This window comes from Drosophila subpulchrella, chromosome 2R, assembly GCF_014743375.2.
Source record: "Drosophila subpulchrella strain 33 F10 #4 breed RU33 chromosome 2R, RU_Dsub_v1.1 Primary Assembly, whole genome shotgun sequence".
Taxonomy (NCBI): domain Eukaryota; kingdom Metazoa; phylum Arthropoda; class Insecta; order Diptera; family Drosophilidae; genus Drosophila; species Drosophila subpulchrella.
In genome coordinates this window covers 19005647-19019900 of record NC_050611.1, presented here as the reverse complement: position 1 = coordinate 19019900, position 14254 = coordinate 19005647, and the positions used below count along the sequence as shown (strand labels likewise).

The following is a 14254-nucleotide window of genomic DNA, read 5'->3' as shown; positions in this document are numbered from 1 at the left end:
ATCTTTTACGCTTGTCTGTGCATTTATTGTTGCCTAATCGACGCATGGCCAGGGGCGTAGAGGGGGGATCGGACAGCTGATTTTCCGAAAACCCCTTTTGGGGGCTGCTTCGTAGGAAGAGCAGCGCGGCGACTGCGACTGCGACTGCGGCTGCGCAGCGGCTTGAAAAGCTCGCACTCGGGCGCTTCGCTCAGCTTTTGCGCCTGCGCAGACCGTTCAGACTTCTTTGAGACTCCGCTCAAGAAGGTCGTGTTCGCGCTTCGCCTCGCTCAACTTCGGCTCAAGTTCGGTTCGTTTGCGTTCGTATCTGCCAGATATAATATACTGTATATATAGATACATATACCCCGTGATCGCGATCGCTGTAAGTGCCACTGTGTGAGTGCAGGATTAAGATAAGGCCCAGGACTCCAGGCGAAATATGGCCAAAAACAGCAATTAAAGTGGCACCCATTGGAGAAAGAAAGAGAGTTAGAAAGAGAGAGAGGTAGAGAGGGAGTGAGTGAGTGCTATGGATTGGATTTGGCTTGCAGTTGGCTGCAATTTCAAGACCCCAACTCCCCCCTGCGAGTCGCCTCCCCTCTCACCCTCACATCTAAGCCTGGCCTGACAGTGAAAGTGATTTGATTTTGCAATTGGAGTCGCAATCGTTGTTGTTGCGAGCGACTTTGAACAATATTTCTGCTTGTTTGCTGATCCGATCAGCCTGCTGGCAAAAGGCAAAAAATAAAGCATTTTGTTTTTATTATTACTCTCGCTTCAAACCAAACCAAACGAAAATAAATAAACGGCAAATCAATAAAGAAAAGTGCAAAGAAAACAGCCACATAAATTGCAAGCAATTTGTAATCGGATTCCTAATACAATTTCTTTCTCTCATTTTGCCTAGTTTTTCCCGCCCCTCCAAAACAAAAATCAAATTGGATTAATTCTCAGCAGATTTCACACTGCTTGCAAAAGGTGAGCTAACCAAATTTGCAAATTACTTTCGTTTAATAAGGCTCCCGAATCGATTTTTGCCGCTTCCCAGCGATTAAATCATTTGGACGTTGCAACATTCGCACAGCTCACGAACCGCATAAAAAGAAACTACTCAGTTATGGTGCAAAAGTAAAGCGTCATTATCTAATAAATCTTACCATATACCACTCGGCAAAATGCATAAAACGCAAACCTCATGGCGTGGTCGTGGTCTCTTGCAAAATGTGGAAAGTATTTGCGCTTAAATGCTTGCAAAATGCCTGGACACATAATCCGCAGCAGTCGAACCATCAGGGTGTCCCGTTAGGGGAGTGGTTGTGGTTTGGGTATAACACCTGCGAATGATATACATTTCGGTTTTTGGAGTCCGCTAGAATGAGCTGGACCAGTGTATTAATTGCTAGTTGTCATGCATTTCTCAGTGGGATACTGCTGACTAGTAAAACAGGAAAATATTGGGAAATGTAGTTTAGACTAGCTATTTGAAGTGATTGGATTTAATTACTTTTTAATTATTTTTCTGTACCAAAAATATGTTAAAAGTCTGTTAGTCTAGGCAATTTCCATTGCATAGTTATTCAAAATATTGCAAATATTTAAGATAACTAAAAATTCAGAGATAAAATATGTTTTGGTATGGTAAAATATTTGTAAAATATCATAAATAACATTTTTTTGGTATGGTAATACTTGAATAATATTATATTCAGTTCATTATTCATTGATCATTTCATTATTTTTCATCAATTTAAGATTTCAAGACTAAGTTTCTTTACAAATCTTCAAAGTAAGGAAAAAGCTGTCAGAATTCTAATTGCTTAAGAAGATTTAAATTTGTTTATGAAATATTCAAGACGTCGCACTTAGTAGAAGTAGCACTTAAATGTTTATAAATATTTGAATTTCATTATCAAATACTTTATTTGTCTTTACAAAACTTTTCAACATTACTCAACCCCAATCATAAGTGCCTCAAAAAATTAACTAACATTCATTGTCTTGTGCCTCGAACATTATAACATCAAAGCTGAACTTCAAAAATCATACTTGATGACCCAATAAAACGTCATATCAACAAAACAATGCCAAAATTCGGTCGATTATTCAATGTGTTTCCACACAAAGAGCTCGATAATTATTATATAACCGACACAGACTTGGCATAATAAATAGGTTGGCCCGAAAGGGCTGAAACAAAAAAACCATGTCAAGTCGCCAATAAAACAAATACGAGCCAACGAAATGCAAAAAGGAAAGAAACAAAAAACCGGAAAACATAAATACTGAGCCACATACAAAAGTGCGTAAAAGAAGGGCAAACGAAATGTGAAATGAGTCAAGAGGAAAAATGGGGGGTAAAAGGGGAAAAGAGAGGCGCATCTTAGCCTCAATTTGGTTAACTGCAGCTTGAGCCACAAATTATTTGGCAACGTTTTTATGGCCCCGTCGAAGTCTTGTGTTGACTACACAATAACGAAGGTGTATGCGAGTATCTGTGTGTATGACATGAACTTCATTATCAGCAACGCCGACGCCGTCTCTTTATTTTTTTTTTACTTTTTGGTAACATCTCTTTACTTTTTTTTTCGTTTTCCTGAAGTGGTTTTATTTTGTTTTGCTTTTTCAATTTAGGGCTGGCTTATTGCATAAGCGGAGAAACTCGTCTGGGCCTGCTCTCTGGAGCATGGTACTACTTTTATATACTTATAAAGGTGCCATATTAATGTATATAAGTATACCCAGACTTGGTTGTTTCGACCGAGAACTTTCTTTCCAGCAGCCCGACACAAATTACTTAATTTGTAGGAGCTGCCGTTGCGGGCTTAAATCCGGTTCGGAATTTGGGACCCTTTTTCATCATGTAATAAAATCCGAAATATACGATCCGAGCGTTGGAAAACAAGTTCCGCCAAATTGTGACCATGGCCATGGATTTCTTGGCTCCATTTGGCTTGCTTTTATTTTCTTTTTCGATGCTTTATGTAAATATCTTTCTCTCTCTTACCTTCTTTTGTGCATTTGCTGTGCTGGCTTATGTAAGCCAATCGAAATGTTGCTGGCTTTATGCAAATGATTTCTCAATTTTTGTTTTCATCATTTTTCTTTCCTCGCTTTTGAGTCCAATTGATTATGCATTCGGGTTGTTTGTTTATCGGCTTGTTGTTGTTAATTGGAAGCTCTATTTTTTTTTTTTTGAGGGGGAGGTGACCGCAGTAGCTACTGGCTGTGGGTTAGCTAATTATTTGAATTTGACTGAGATTCACCTTTGATTGGGCCAAGTTTGTGCCCTAAGTCTTTTGTTTTTTTTTGGATGGTGGAGGAGGGAATTTCCCTGCATATCCGGAAGCCAAAAACTCTGGCAGCATCTTTGATTTTTAAGGCTGGTAGCAATTTTCAAGTTTGTTGCTTAAGTCTTTTGTTGCTTGTGTTCAAAAGAGGGTGTTTCCACCAATATATATACCTTAACTTCCCTACATTTCTTGTTTGAAGCTGGGGTGAATGTTCAAGTTTGTAGCCTAAGTCTTTTGTTTTTTCTGTGGTCAAAAGAGGGTATTTCCCCCATTATATACCTTAATTTCCCTACATGTCCAGAAACATCTTTGATTTGTGCAAGTTTGTAGCATAAACCTTTAACTTTTTGAAGCTGTTAGGAGTTTTTAAGTTTGTTGCCTAAGTCATTTGTTTTTTCTGTGGTCAAAAGAGGGTATTTCCCCCATTATATACCTTAATTTCCCTACATTTCCAGAAACATCTTTGATTTGTGCAAGTTTGTAGCATAAACCTTTAACTTTTTGAAGCTGTTAGGAGTTTTTAAGTTTGTTGCCTAAGTCATTTGTTTTTTCTGTGGTCAAAAGAGGGTATTTCCCCCAATATATATGGTCTATAGTCTTACAGCACGCCACGAGTCATCAGCACGAAATTCTCCGCAAGTTTATTGCGCTTATCTAATCGACCGGCTTAAAGCTCACACAATCTTTTGATTAATATTGCGCATACGCCATGTGTTCCTTTCGCGGTATGAGTGGCGCTAATTGCATAATCATCAGCACTGGTACAACGTGTGCGATTTGCATGCGATGCTATATATGATATATATATATATTATTAAAAAAGTAACGCTTTTTGTTATTGCTGTTGCCATGGTCTACACACTACTTCTTAACACCCGACTGCCGCTGGTGTTGACTTAACACATTCGTAACAATTGCGCAGCAGCCTTGCGTATTGAATGCTAATTAACACATTGTGTGTGCGTGGAGCAGACGTCACAGGTGCCATCTTTTGGCCAACGATTGATTTTGAAACCCTCTTGACTGCGGTTTACAACGGCACTTACCTTACCCAACTCTCGCGGCTCTAATATGTATATGTCGTCTGTATTTTGGGCCAGGCTAAATGTGCCAATGGCATGACACCGATTTCCAACTTAGTTCAGCTTCAGCTTTGGCCAAGACGAGCCCAGCTGTTTGACCCACTTGGGCGATGGGTGGTGGGAAAGTCAAATGGGCCTAACCTTTCGTCGTCTTGTGCAAACAATTCGTAATTGCAGATGGTAGCAATTGTAAATAATTGAGCAAATCTATTTTAATTCCACTTTTGGCCAAGAGGATAACCACCGAAAGTGGGTGTGGGAGTGGATCGGTGGGGGGAGGGGCTATCAATTTGGTGGTCGCTGTGATTGTCTTTTGATTGCTTAAACAAATGTAAGCGTTTAACCAAAGAAAAGTGGGGAAAACACGAATAATATGTTTGGGATTGTCTATTGGATGGATACAGTGATTGTTGGCTACAGAAAAATAATAGTCTGGGATGTTTACTTTTAAAATACATACCCATAACTGTTTTATGCTGTCGGAAAGTGGTATATAACACCTTTAATATTTATTTGTTTATTACTTTCCTAGCATGTTTTGATTGGAAAAAAAATATTTTTGTATGAATGCCAGTTTTCTAAAGAATTTAATATTTAAATTTAAAACCACATATGTATATACATGCATTAATTTATTAAAGAAATCTTTGGTGACTCTTATCTTAATAGTCTCTTCATATGCATATTAATTTGGTTAAGGAAAATAAATAAAGCTTTGTTTACAATTAGTTCAGAGACATTGTTAGCAGCTGGCAGTTTTCACAGCTTTTCTTTTAAGGAGCCGCTAACTCGGTTTTGGCATGAAAGCGATTTCGGGCCTCTTCTTTCGGCTTTTTTGCTAATTTATTAGGCAAGCGTTGGGTTGCCTCCTCCATAATTTAGGCATTTTCCCTCAATTCAACAAAATGCATAAAAATTTCCTTGAGCCGGCGGCGCAGCTTGTCTGGCATTTACTTTATGCGCAACTCATCAGCCGGCGACAAACGGGAGACAACGAAAATGACAACTTTGGCTGAGCATTTGTGTTGCCATTGTTGCTGATGTTGCTGATGTTGCAGATGTTGCTGCTGCACCATTAGCCATTGTCTTTGGTCTTTTGCGGGGAGAATTCATTTGTCGTGAATTATGCGTGGCCAGATAAAAGAAAAGTCTTTCGGATTTGAGACGCATAATCGAGTGCCCGAAATGCACATCGCATCTGCATACGCAACTTCAGCTGCAACTGCAATTGCAACTGCAACCAGTTGCTGCAGCTGCGATGGCGCATTTAAAATGCATTTATCTCAATTACGAGCAGAAAAGCAACAAAATCGCTTGTTTACAACGAAATGGAAACGAAACGAAATGAACGACGCATTGTTTGCGGCAGAAAAAAACTTTCACTGCCGGCGCAAAACTAAAACAAAAGTAATCAAGTTGCGGGGAGGTATTTATATATATATGTAGCTCCCCAGACCCTTACAGAAAATCCCAGCTAAGTACGAGTATTGTTAATTAAAACAAATAAACTGAAAGCGATTGTAAAATATGCGTAAGAGCTGGCGAAAGAGAAAGAGCCGCAGAAAGCCAGTTTCCGGCGTCCTTCACTCAAGGCCGTTTCCATATGGCAACATCACGCATACGCATTGTTGCCGTCCAATGATGATGATGATGGTAGTAATGATGATGATGATGATGATGGGGCAGCTGCCAGTTAAGTGCAGACTTACGTAACCCGATCCAGGAGTTGGAGACGGGATGGATTAGCCCGGATTTAGCATGCACTGCCCAAAATGTAAATTGAGTTTTGCAACGGTTGCATCACGATGCGTCAAGGAAAAAAAAGACGAAAAAAAACCAAACAAAAACAGCAGCTGGCAAAACCAGTCGGGTCGCCAAAAAATATTTCATAACCAACATCTATACATAAAGTGTCCGCAAAATGTGTTAACTATTATGCAAAGCTGTCGATGAGCCGAGTCACGTTTTGGCAGCCAGCTTCCTGGTGCATTGGAAAATCGCTAGCCGGCACACCGCAAATCAAGTTCAAAATGTCAAGTTTGCTCAAGAGTTAAAGGAAGCGTTCGGCAGAGCGGCTAAAAAGCAAAAAAAGGCAAAAGCAGCTGCTCTTGTGGTGCTTGAACTCGAAATGAAAGTGAAAATACGCCGACTTTGGCTGCAACGCCGCCGAGCACCGAGCGAAAAAGCTGGCAGTCTCTTACTTTCAAGGCAGCTTGCTGAAGTTCGGCTTACCGGGCCTTGCAGTCCATACTTACAGGGAATTCTGATCTTGGTCGACTCAAAAATGCACTCACTGTGAGGAGGAAAAATTCATCTTTATCAAACCTTAAAAAAAAAATACATTCTTACCAAAGACATCCATTATAACTAGAAGTTCTGTGTTTAGCCGACTTCAAAATTACCCTATTATGAGTAAAAAGAAAAAACACTTTTTTAAAATCTCTAACAAAATATGGACGAAATTTAACACTAACAATAAATTGTACATTACAAATAATAATTAAACATATTCAATTCATTAATTTAATATGAAAGCATTTAGAACTGATGTACAAATATTAGATTCGATTTATCCACTATGAGATAGAACTTTACATTACATTTTAAATGATTAGGAAATAAAAAGGTTTAATACCTATTTTAAAACCAATTCGTTGATTAATGAATATAATTCAAGGATGCTCTAGGGAATATTTATGTGTTGTGCATAATATTTCATAATATTGTACATTACATTGTCAAAGAAAAAACTTTGCATGAATGAACTTTTAGCGAACATTATAGATTTCATTTCATTTCCTCTTAGAACATTCTGAAAGCTGTTAAAATCTCAATCCCTAGTTAAAATTCGATAAAATATACACAAATATTGCACCTATTTTATCAACAAGACTTTCCTAATTAATTTGTTTCGTTATAATGCCAACCTACAAACAATCTTAAAATCTAAGCCTATATACCTTTTGGGCCCCCATAGGGTACTGAACTACACCTTGTGTGTGCCTTTTTTGCGCTTTTTCGCTACATTCATTCATTTCCTTCTGTCGTTAAACGTAAAAAATTAGACAGAAAATGCGCAAAAAGTAAAAATGGGAAATTAAATAAAAACACTGCGAGCTGGCAGCTGCTGATGATGGTTTTTCCAGTTTTCCCAGATGCTTTTATCGCGGCGACAGGTTTCCAAAAACTCAGCTGTGTGTGGATTGTGTGACCGAGGAAACGCAAACGCGTGTTGTGTTGTCGTGTGTAGTGTTGCAGTGGCAAGTGCACCTCTGGCCGCAACCAGTTTTATTTTTTTTTACCTCAAATTGATGATTTAAAATTAATTTGCAAGGCGATTAATGGGAATTTAATGCGCAAAGCGGAGATTATGCCAGGCGAACGAAAGCGCATTTGAGCATTTTAGCATTTACAACCCACACGGGGGCACCCACTCTTAATTGCCGAAATAAAACCGGTCTTACGTCTATCGTCGTTCAGTAAATAATAATTTGTGTTTACCCGTTGCAGGCAATTAAGGAAGTGATTCGTGGACGTTGTCGCGATGCGGTGCAGCATGCAACCACACGAAGAGACCGCCTGAAACGCCGCTGTTAAAGCGTCAACAGCAATTGCCATAATTGCCATTGGAGCACAGCACAGACCAATAACCGCTGGACCCACCAAAAAAATCCAAAGCAACCAAAACAACCCACCAACTCGATCACCATCTCGATCCCATCCCGGCACCCAAACAACGAAACTCGCCACACGAGCTGAGCGATCGGCGGCAGGCACACAGATTGTGCCGCAAATCCAACTGAATTGTAACACAGTCGACGAGCCGCGCCGGAACATTGCAAAAATCGCAGAAATCGAGGAAAATCAGAAAAATCGGAAAATCCCAGAGAGCAGGCCGAAAAACCAGTGTGGTGTGGAGATCAATGAACGCGGCACGCAGCTGACAGCATTCGGTATCCACTTTTCCAGCAGCCAGCGGAGCGTAAGAAAAGCGAAACGGACCAGCTTTTCTTGGGCCGGCATTCGTTCAAGTTCAGGCGGTGCCAAGCAGGAAGTGCCAGGCGGCTGCACCTTAATTGGAGCCAGTGTCATTACCACCACCAGGTAGCCAGATAGCCAGGTAGCCAGGCAGCCAGACAACCACCATTCACCGCCGCTCATCCTGCTCGATGTAAGATGTTAGTGGCCAATACGAAGAGCAATCGCAGTAGCCTCAGCACACGCAACAACTGGAGATGGAGCCAGGTGGTGTTGGCCGTTAATCTGTTTGCCTACTGCTGCTGTGCCACGCCCACCACGGCAGTGACCACGGCCGCCCTTTTGACCGGTCACCAATTGCTGCCCTGGCAAACTGCGGGGGCGTCGGCAGCGGCCACCACGCCCTCCACCGCCCGCAATCTGTATGCTCCCTACCAGAGCTTCAGCCAGCAGGATGACATAAGTTTCAAGGATCTCCGCCAGCGCAGCGATGGCACAGTGGTGCAGTCCTTTGGTTCCTATCGCACTGCCCGGCAGATGGGCAGCTCCACTGCCCAGAGGAGATCTGATTCCTCTGCCAACTCCCAGGTGGAGATCATACCTGCTCCTTCAGTAGAACTCCCCCAAAGCGAGCTAATCACAGTGCCCAAGCAGCTGGTGCCCACCATGCCGGAGAATGTGACGCGTCAGGGGAGGAGGCGGAACTACATGTATATCCCACTGCAAACGGAGGGGGAGAATGGATCTGGGGGATCCTCGGCAGCCTTCCTCCAGCTGCGTCCCAGTCGGAATGCCACGCTCTCCTCGCTGGGACCACCAGCCGAGGGAATAGCCGCTGTGGCCCATGAATTTGCAGCCGAACTGGCCACCCAGGGCAGTCCAGAACAGCAACCCCTAGAGCTGGAACTCAATCCAGAGCGCACGGAGCGCAGTGATCTCCTGGCCGCCGCCAGTTCCACGGATAAACTGGAATATGCCGAGCCGGAGAACACCAGCCGGCGGGTGGGCTTTCAGTTTCCCAGCTACAGCCTGAAGCCAGCCAGTCCCTTCCATCCCCAGGCTTATCGCGAGGATAATCCCATTTTCGGGGAGACCAGTGCTGGGGGTTATGAACCGCAGCCTTATAGCGAGGATGCGGCTCCTGCTCCGCCACCCACTCAGTATGAGCAACACGAGACGAGGCACACCAGACAGCTCTACTTCGATTCGGATTCGGCCTCCTCCAGCTTCGAGTTTCCCGGCCTGGTTAGCAACTCCAAGCCACATGGATTGAAGCTTTATCGAGATGATGTGACCAAGTTTGGGGACATCAATGGACCAATTACCGCCTTGCCGCAGCAGAGACCACAGCGTGGCTTTTACTTTGGCGACACCGAGTTCCGGACTGGTCCTCCAGCTCCGGTTAGACAGTTTGGACCGCAGAAGAACTTCCAGGAATACGTGGGACCCAGCGAGTACCAGGGATCGCGCAAGAGCCGCTACTATCCCTACAAGTCATCGAGGAGTCCTAGGGTCGTCTTCCCCACCAGCGACAATGTGGGCACCACCGGACCCAGTGGCCCCGCCGGCAGCAGTGGACCCTCCGGAAATGGAGTGTACTTCAGCGATAACATTGCTTTTAGGTAAGTAATTTGCACCTGGTTTAGAATAGATATCTAAAACTCCAGAACCACTTAGACAATTTTTTAAAATACTCTAAATATAACTAGTTGCATTAATTTGCTGTTCCTGGAATATTGTGTTCTACTATTCATATGAATTTCGTTCAAGCATTCTTACATTTTATATTATTGTTACTTGACAAATGGTTCAAGTTGTTATGATAAACCAGATTTAAAATGACAGATTATAACTATTTAAATATTGGAAGAATTGTAATGTTGTACAAGTCTGTGGTAGAGATGTTAAGTAACTGATTTTAAAAAAACCTCATTGGACTTTGATTCTCTACAATACATAATAAAGCAATTTAAAATCAGATCGGTTTTTGTTAAGTTTTGCTTTCTCCTTTAAGGTTTTCAACTAAGTGGTTTTATTTAATCACTTTCTTTTAAGTCCCAGAATATAGGTATCGAAGTACACTCAGATAAACCCTTTTCATAAAACCCTTTCCTCATTCTCAAAAGTGACCTTAAATGTTCTTAGTTTCAGAGGATGTTTTCTTGAAAGGGAAAATAAAGACTCTATATCAATATCTTGAAGAACGAACTGTAGATCACTTTCGTCTTGATTTCAAGAACGTTTCTTCTTAAATAAGTAGACCACTTTCGTCTTGACTTCAAGAACTTTCTTCTTAAATAAGTAGATCACTTTCGTGTTGATTTCAAGAACGTTTCTTCTTAAATAAGTGAGAAGATAAATTCTCAAATGCAGATCCCTTGATCATGCCTGTATTCCGCTTGTAATATTACTGGCTGTTGAATTTTTATTGGCAATTAGATTATCGATCTCATTCTTGAAGCCCATAGACTAACCACTCCATCTCCTCCATCCCAAATAGGGACCAGAACTTTGGCATCAACGAGCTGGCCGCCGTGCAGGATGTGCGCAACGACTACAGTCTGCAGGAGCTGGACAGCGCCTCGGAGGCCACGAGTAGTCCCCAGTCGGCGAGCACGTTCAAGGAGAAAGGTAAGTGTCCGCGCACCCGGCTCGTCCCAGAGACCTCCTCCTCCCCCGCATTTCGGTAGGGCTTAGGAAGGGGCTTCAGTCAGCTGCTGGGGAAACTGCTTGCACTAGGCCACGTAACCCCACAACACAGAAACACCCCCCAAAAGATCGAGAACCCCCATCATGAACACCCCACCATCCAAACACGAGAACATACCGATTGCAACTCCGATTTCGATTTCGATTCCGATTCCCATTCGACAGTCGACATCACAACGGACACGGAGTGCCAGCACCGGGGCGGCACGTGCGAGTTCTTCCTGGGCTGCTGGCTGTCCGGCGGCCTCATTCAGGGGACCTGCGACGGACTGCTGCGCGGCTGTTGCCACCGCACGGCCAAGTCGGCCAATCTGGGCAGCTCGGACTTCGTCGGCAATGCCGTAGATCTCACCGATCTGCCGCAAAAGAACTACGGACCGGTCAACAACGAACCCAGTGAGTGTGGCAGGTGGCAGCCTCAGCTCGAAAGCAAGCCTCCAAAACCAAAACAAATCCAATCCAATTCAATCCAATCCAATCAATTGAAACCAAATTCCAAGCACGTGCACACTAAACCCAAATACCAAATAAGCGAATATAAAGAAAAAATAGTTGGGAAATAATTTGCATGCCACCTCTAACAATTTACGTATATTTTGTAGTTCGTTTTGTTATGTAGTTATGCACTCGTAATTCGCATTTGTTATTGTTACACTCTTGGTTAGTTTTCAGTGCCTAATTAAGTTGCAATCTTATATTATATTGGATGTATGGAGAGAGAGATATGAAGGCCTATAACAACGCACGCCACTAAAAATAAAACAAAAAACCAAAGCCACCCGCCAAGGAGGCGAAAGAAAGGCTGAGCTGGAACCGAAAAAAAATATATGTTTAATTGCCCGGCATGAGCATGTTAATTACCACAGCACGCTAATGATAATTAAGCCATATATTACACATAGCTTAACGGCATTACGCTCCAAGCCCAGAGACCAAAACCCCAAATCCCATTAAGACGCAAAGACGCGACGACTCAACCCGTCTTAACTCGACTCTAGAAAGCTGATTTGAACCCGGCAGCTGCTTGTTTTTGGCTAACTGCTTGCTTGGTGGTCACCCCAACCCGTTGTTAATGCTTCACTAATCCCATCATCCCATAAGGCCCCGTCAAGAGGTCCTGGTGCCTGGTACCATCTGATCTGACTACCCTTCTCCTTTTCACATTTTTCAGGTTGCGGCATTTCGCTGGCCAAGCAGACCGCCCAGCGGCGAATTGTGGGCGGCGATGATGCGGGCTTTGGTTCCTTTCCCTGGCAGGCCTACATCCGCATCGGTTCCTCCAGGTAAGATATGATGTTTTAATATTAATATTTAATATTCATATTTAATTTTGTCACTTTAGATGTGGAGGTTCGTTGATCTCGCGGCGCCACGTGGTCACGGCCGGTCATTGTGTGGCCCGGGCCACTCCGCGCCAGGTGCACGTCACGCTGGGCGATTACGTGATCAACTCGGCCGTGGAGCCCCTGCCGGCCTACACCTTCGGAGTCCGGCGGATTGACGTCCATCCGTACTTCAAGTTCACGCCGCAGGCGGACCGCTTCGACATATCCGTTCTCACGCTGGAACGCACCGTGCACTTTATGCCACACATAGGTGAGTTTATCGGGCTTAGTTCAATATGAAAATAATAACACAGGCAAACTATAATTGTAAATAAATGAATGGAGTGAACAAAACAATCTAGGGATAAAAATATATACTTGGGATAACACCAAAATACAGAGAAAAATTAAAAGAGACATTTTAGTGTGAAATTGTTTGTCGGTAAATGACCTGAACCGTTTTAGCTTGTTTAAAATTGATTAAAAAGTAACGATTATTTTCACACATTTTTCTGATAGAAAAATAAGTCTTTTTATAACTGTTATTAATAACATACAAAAATGTAAGATTTATTTTTATTATCTTACCAAAAAAATAAAAGTATCAAATAACTTTAAATAAATCATTACAAAAGGTAAAGCCCTAGAAAGCTCTAAATTAAACCCACTTTCTTAAAATTTTTAACAACTAGCATTTACAATTCAATGAAAAAGTATAAGATGTATAGAGTGAGTCAAAGTTCAATATTATACTACCTATTACGTTTTTTATTGGCTTTCTAAATATAGAATCTAGTTTTAATTCATTAAGAGCCTTAGTATTGTCATTTAAAATGATCCTATGCCAGATAGATAAGCAGGAATTTTCCTAATTGGTTAAAATTAAACAAGCTTATTTCCTTTCCCTTATGTTGAGATTCAATAAATGGAAAAGCATTTAATTAAAATATTTATAAATTGCAGAATAGTAACACCTTTTATCATACTTTCCAGCTCCCATTTGCCTGCCGGAGAAAAACGAGGACTTCCTGGGCAAGTTCGGCTGGGCCGCCGGCTGGGGAGCCCTCAATCCGGGCTCTCGGCTGCGTCCCAAGACGCTCCAGGCGGTGGATGTGCCCGTGATCGAGAACCGGATCTGCGAGCGCTGGCATCGGCAGAACGGGATCAACGTGGTCATCTACCAGGAGATGCTGTGCGCGGGATACCGCAACGGGGGCAAGGACTCCTGCCAGGGCGACTCCGGAGGACCCCTGATGCACGACAAGAACGGGCGATGGTATCTGATTGGTGGGTGTTCTACCTATATAACTCCATCCTATATCCCTATAACTTATACCCATTGATCTCCTCCAGGTGTGGTTTCCGCCGGCTACTCCTGTGCGTCCCGGGGACAGCCGGGAATCTATCACAGCGTCAGCAAGACGGTGGACTGGGTATCCTATGTCGTCGGACTCACGATGAACATCTAGAGGGGCGACACTAATTTATTCTCATCGCATTCGCATTCGCACCTGCCTGCTAAGTGGGCCCCAGATTGTTTTGTACATAACTCACTTCATTCTGCTCCCGACTCCGCTTCCGATCCACGCCGATTTAATTTATGGTTACACAATATAATCTATATCTATATATATAATTATAAATAATAATTTAACAAATTAGCGCAGTACAATTTAGCAGTTAGGACTGATTGGCTGTGTGTGTCTGCAAGATACACACGTGTGCGATTTATTTGCAAACACCTCAAAACCTTTAAATTAATTATATCTGATAATTACGGCCTAATTTACTTAGTCATATGCGCTGTTATGTAATTTTAAAACTATTTATGAACTACATTTTGTGTGTAAATAAATTATACAAAAGTTGAAATGAATTCGAACCCGTT

The 14254-nt window shown here is 42.5% G+C and overlaps 1 protein-coding gene across 3 annotated transcripts; it reads left to right on the top strand.

The window, feature by feature from the left end:
• Nucleotides 1-229: 229 nt before the first annotated feature.
• LOC119551489 lies at nt 230-14254 on the top strand. 3 transcript variants are annotated; one of them, XM_037860853.1, is made up of 9 exons: nt 233-364; nt 890-960; nt 7865-9954; nt 10833-10963; nt 11207-11437; nt 12213-12324; nt 12384-12637; nt 13360-13653; nt 13720-14254. In XM_037860853.1, the coding sequence occupies exons 3-9, from the start codon at nt 8531-8533 to the stop codon at nt 13833-13835; spliced, it is 2562 nt and encodes an 853-aa protein (XP_037716781.1). In that variant the 5' UTR covers nt 233-364; nt 890-960; nt 7865-8530; the 3' UTR covers nt 13836-14254. The 3 variants fall into 3 exon arrangements, with proteins under 3 accessions (XP_037716782.1, XP_037716781.1, XP_037716783.1); XM_037860854.1 differs by lacking the exon at nt 890-960 and having other exon boundaries at nt 230-364; XM_037860855.1 differs by lacking the exon at nt 11207-11437.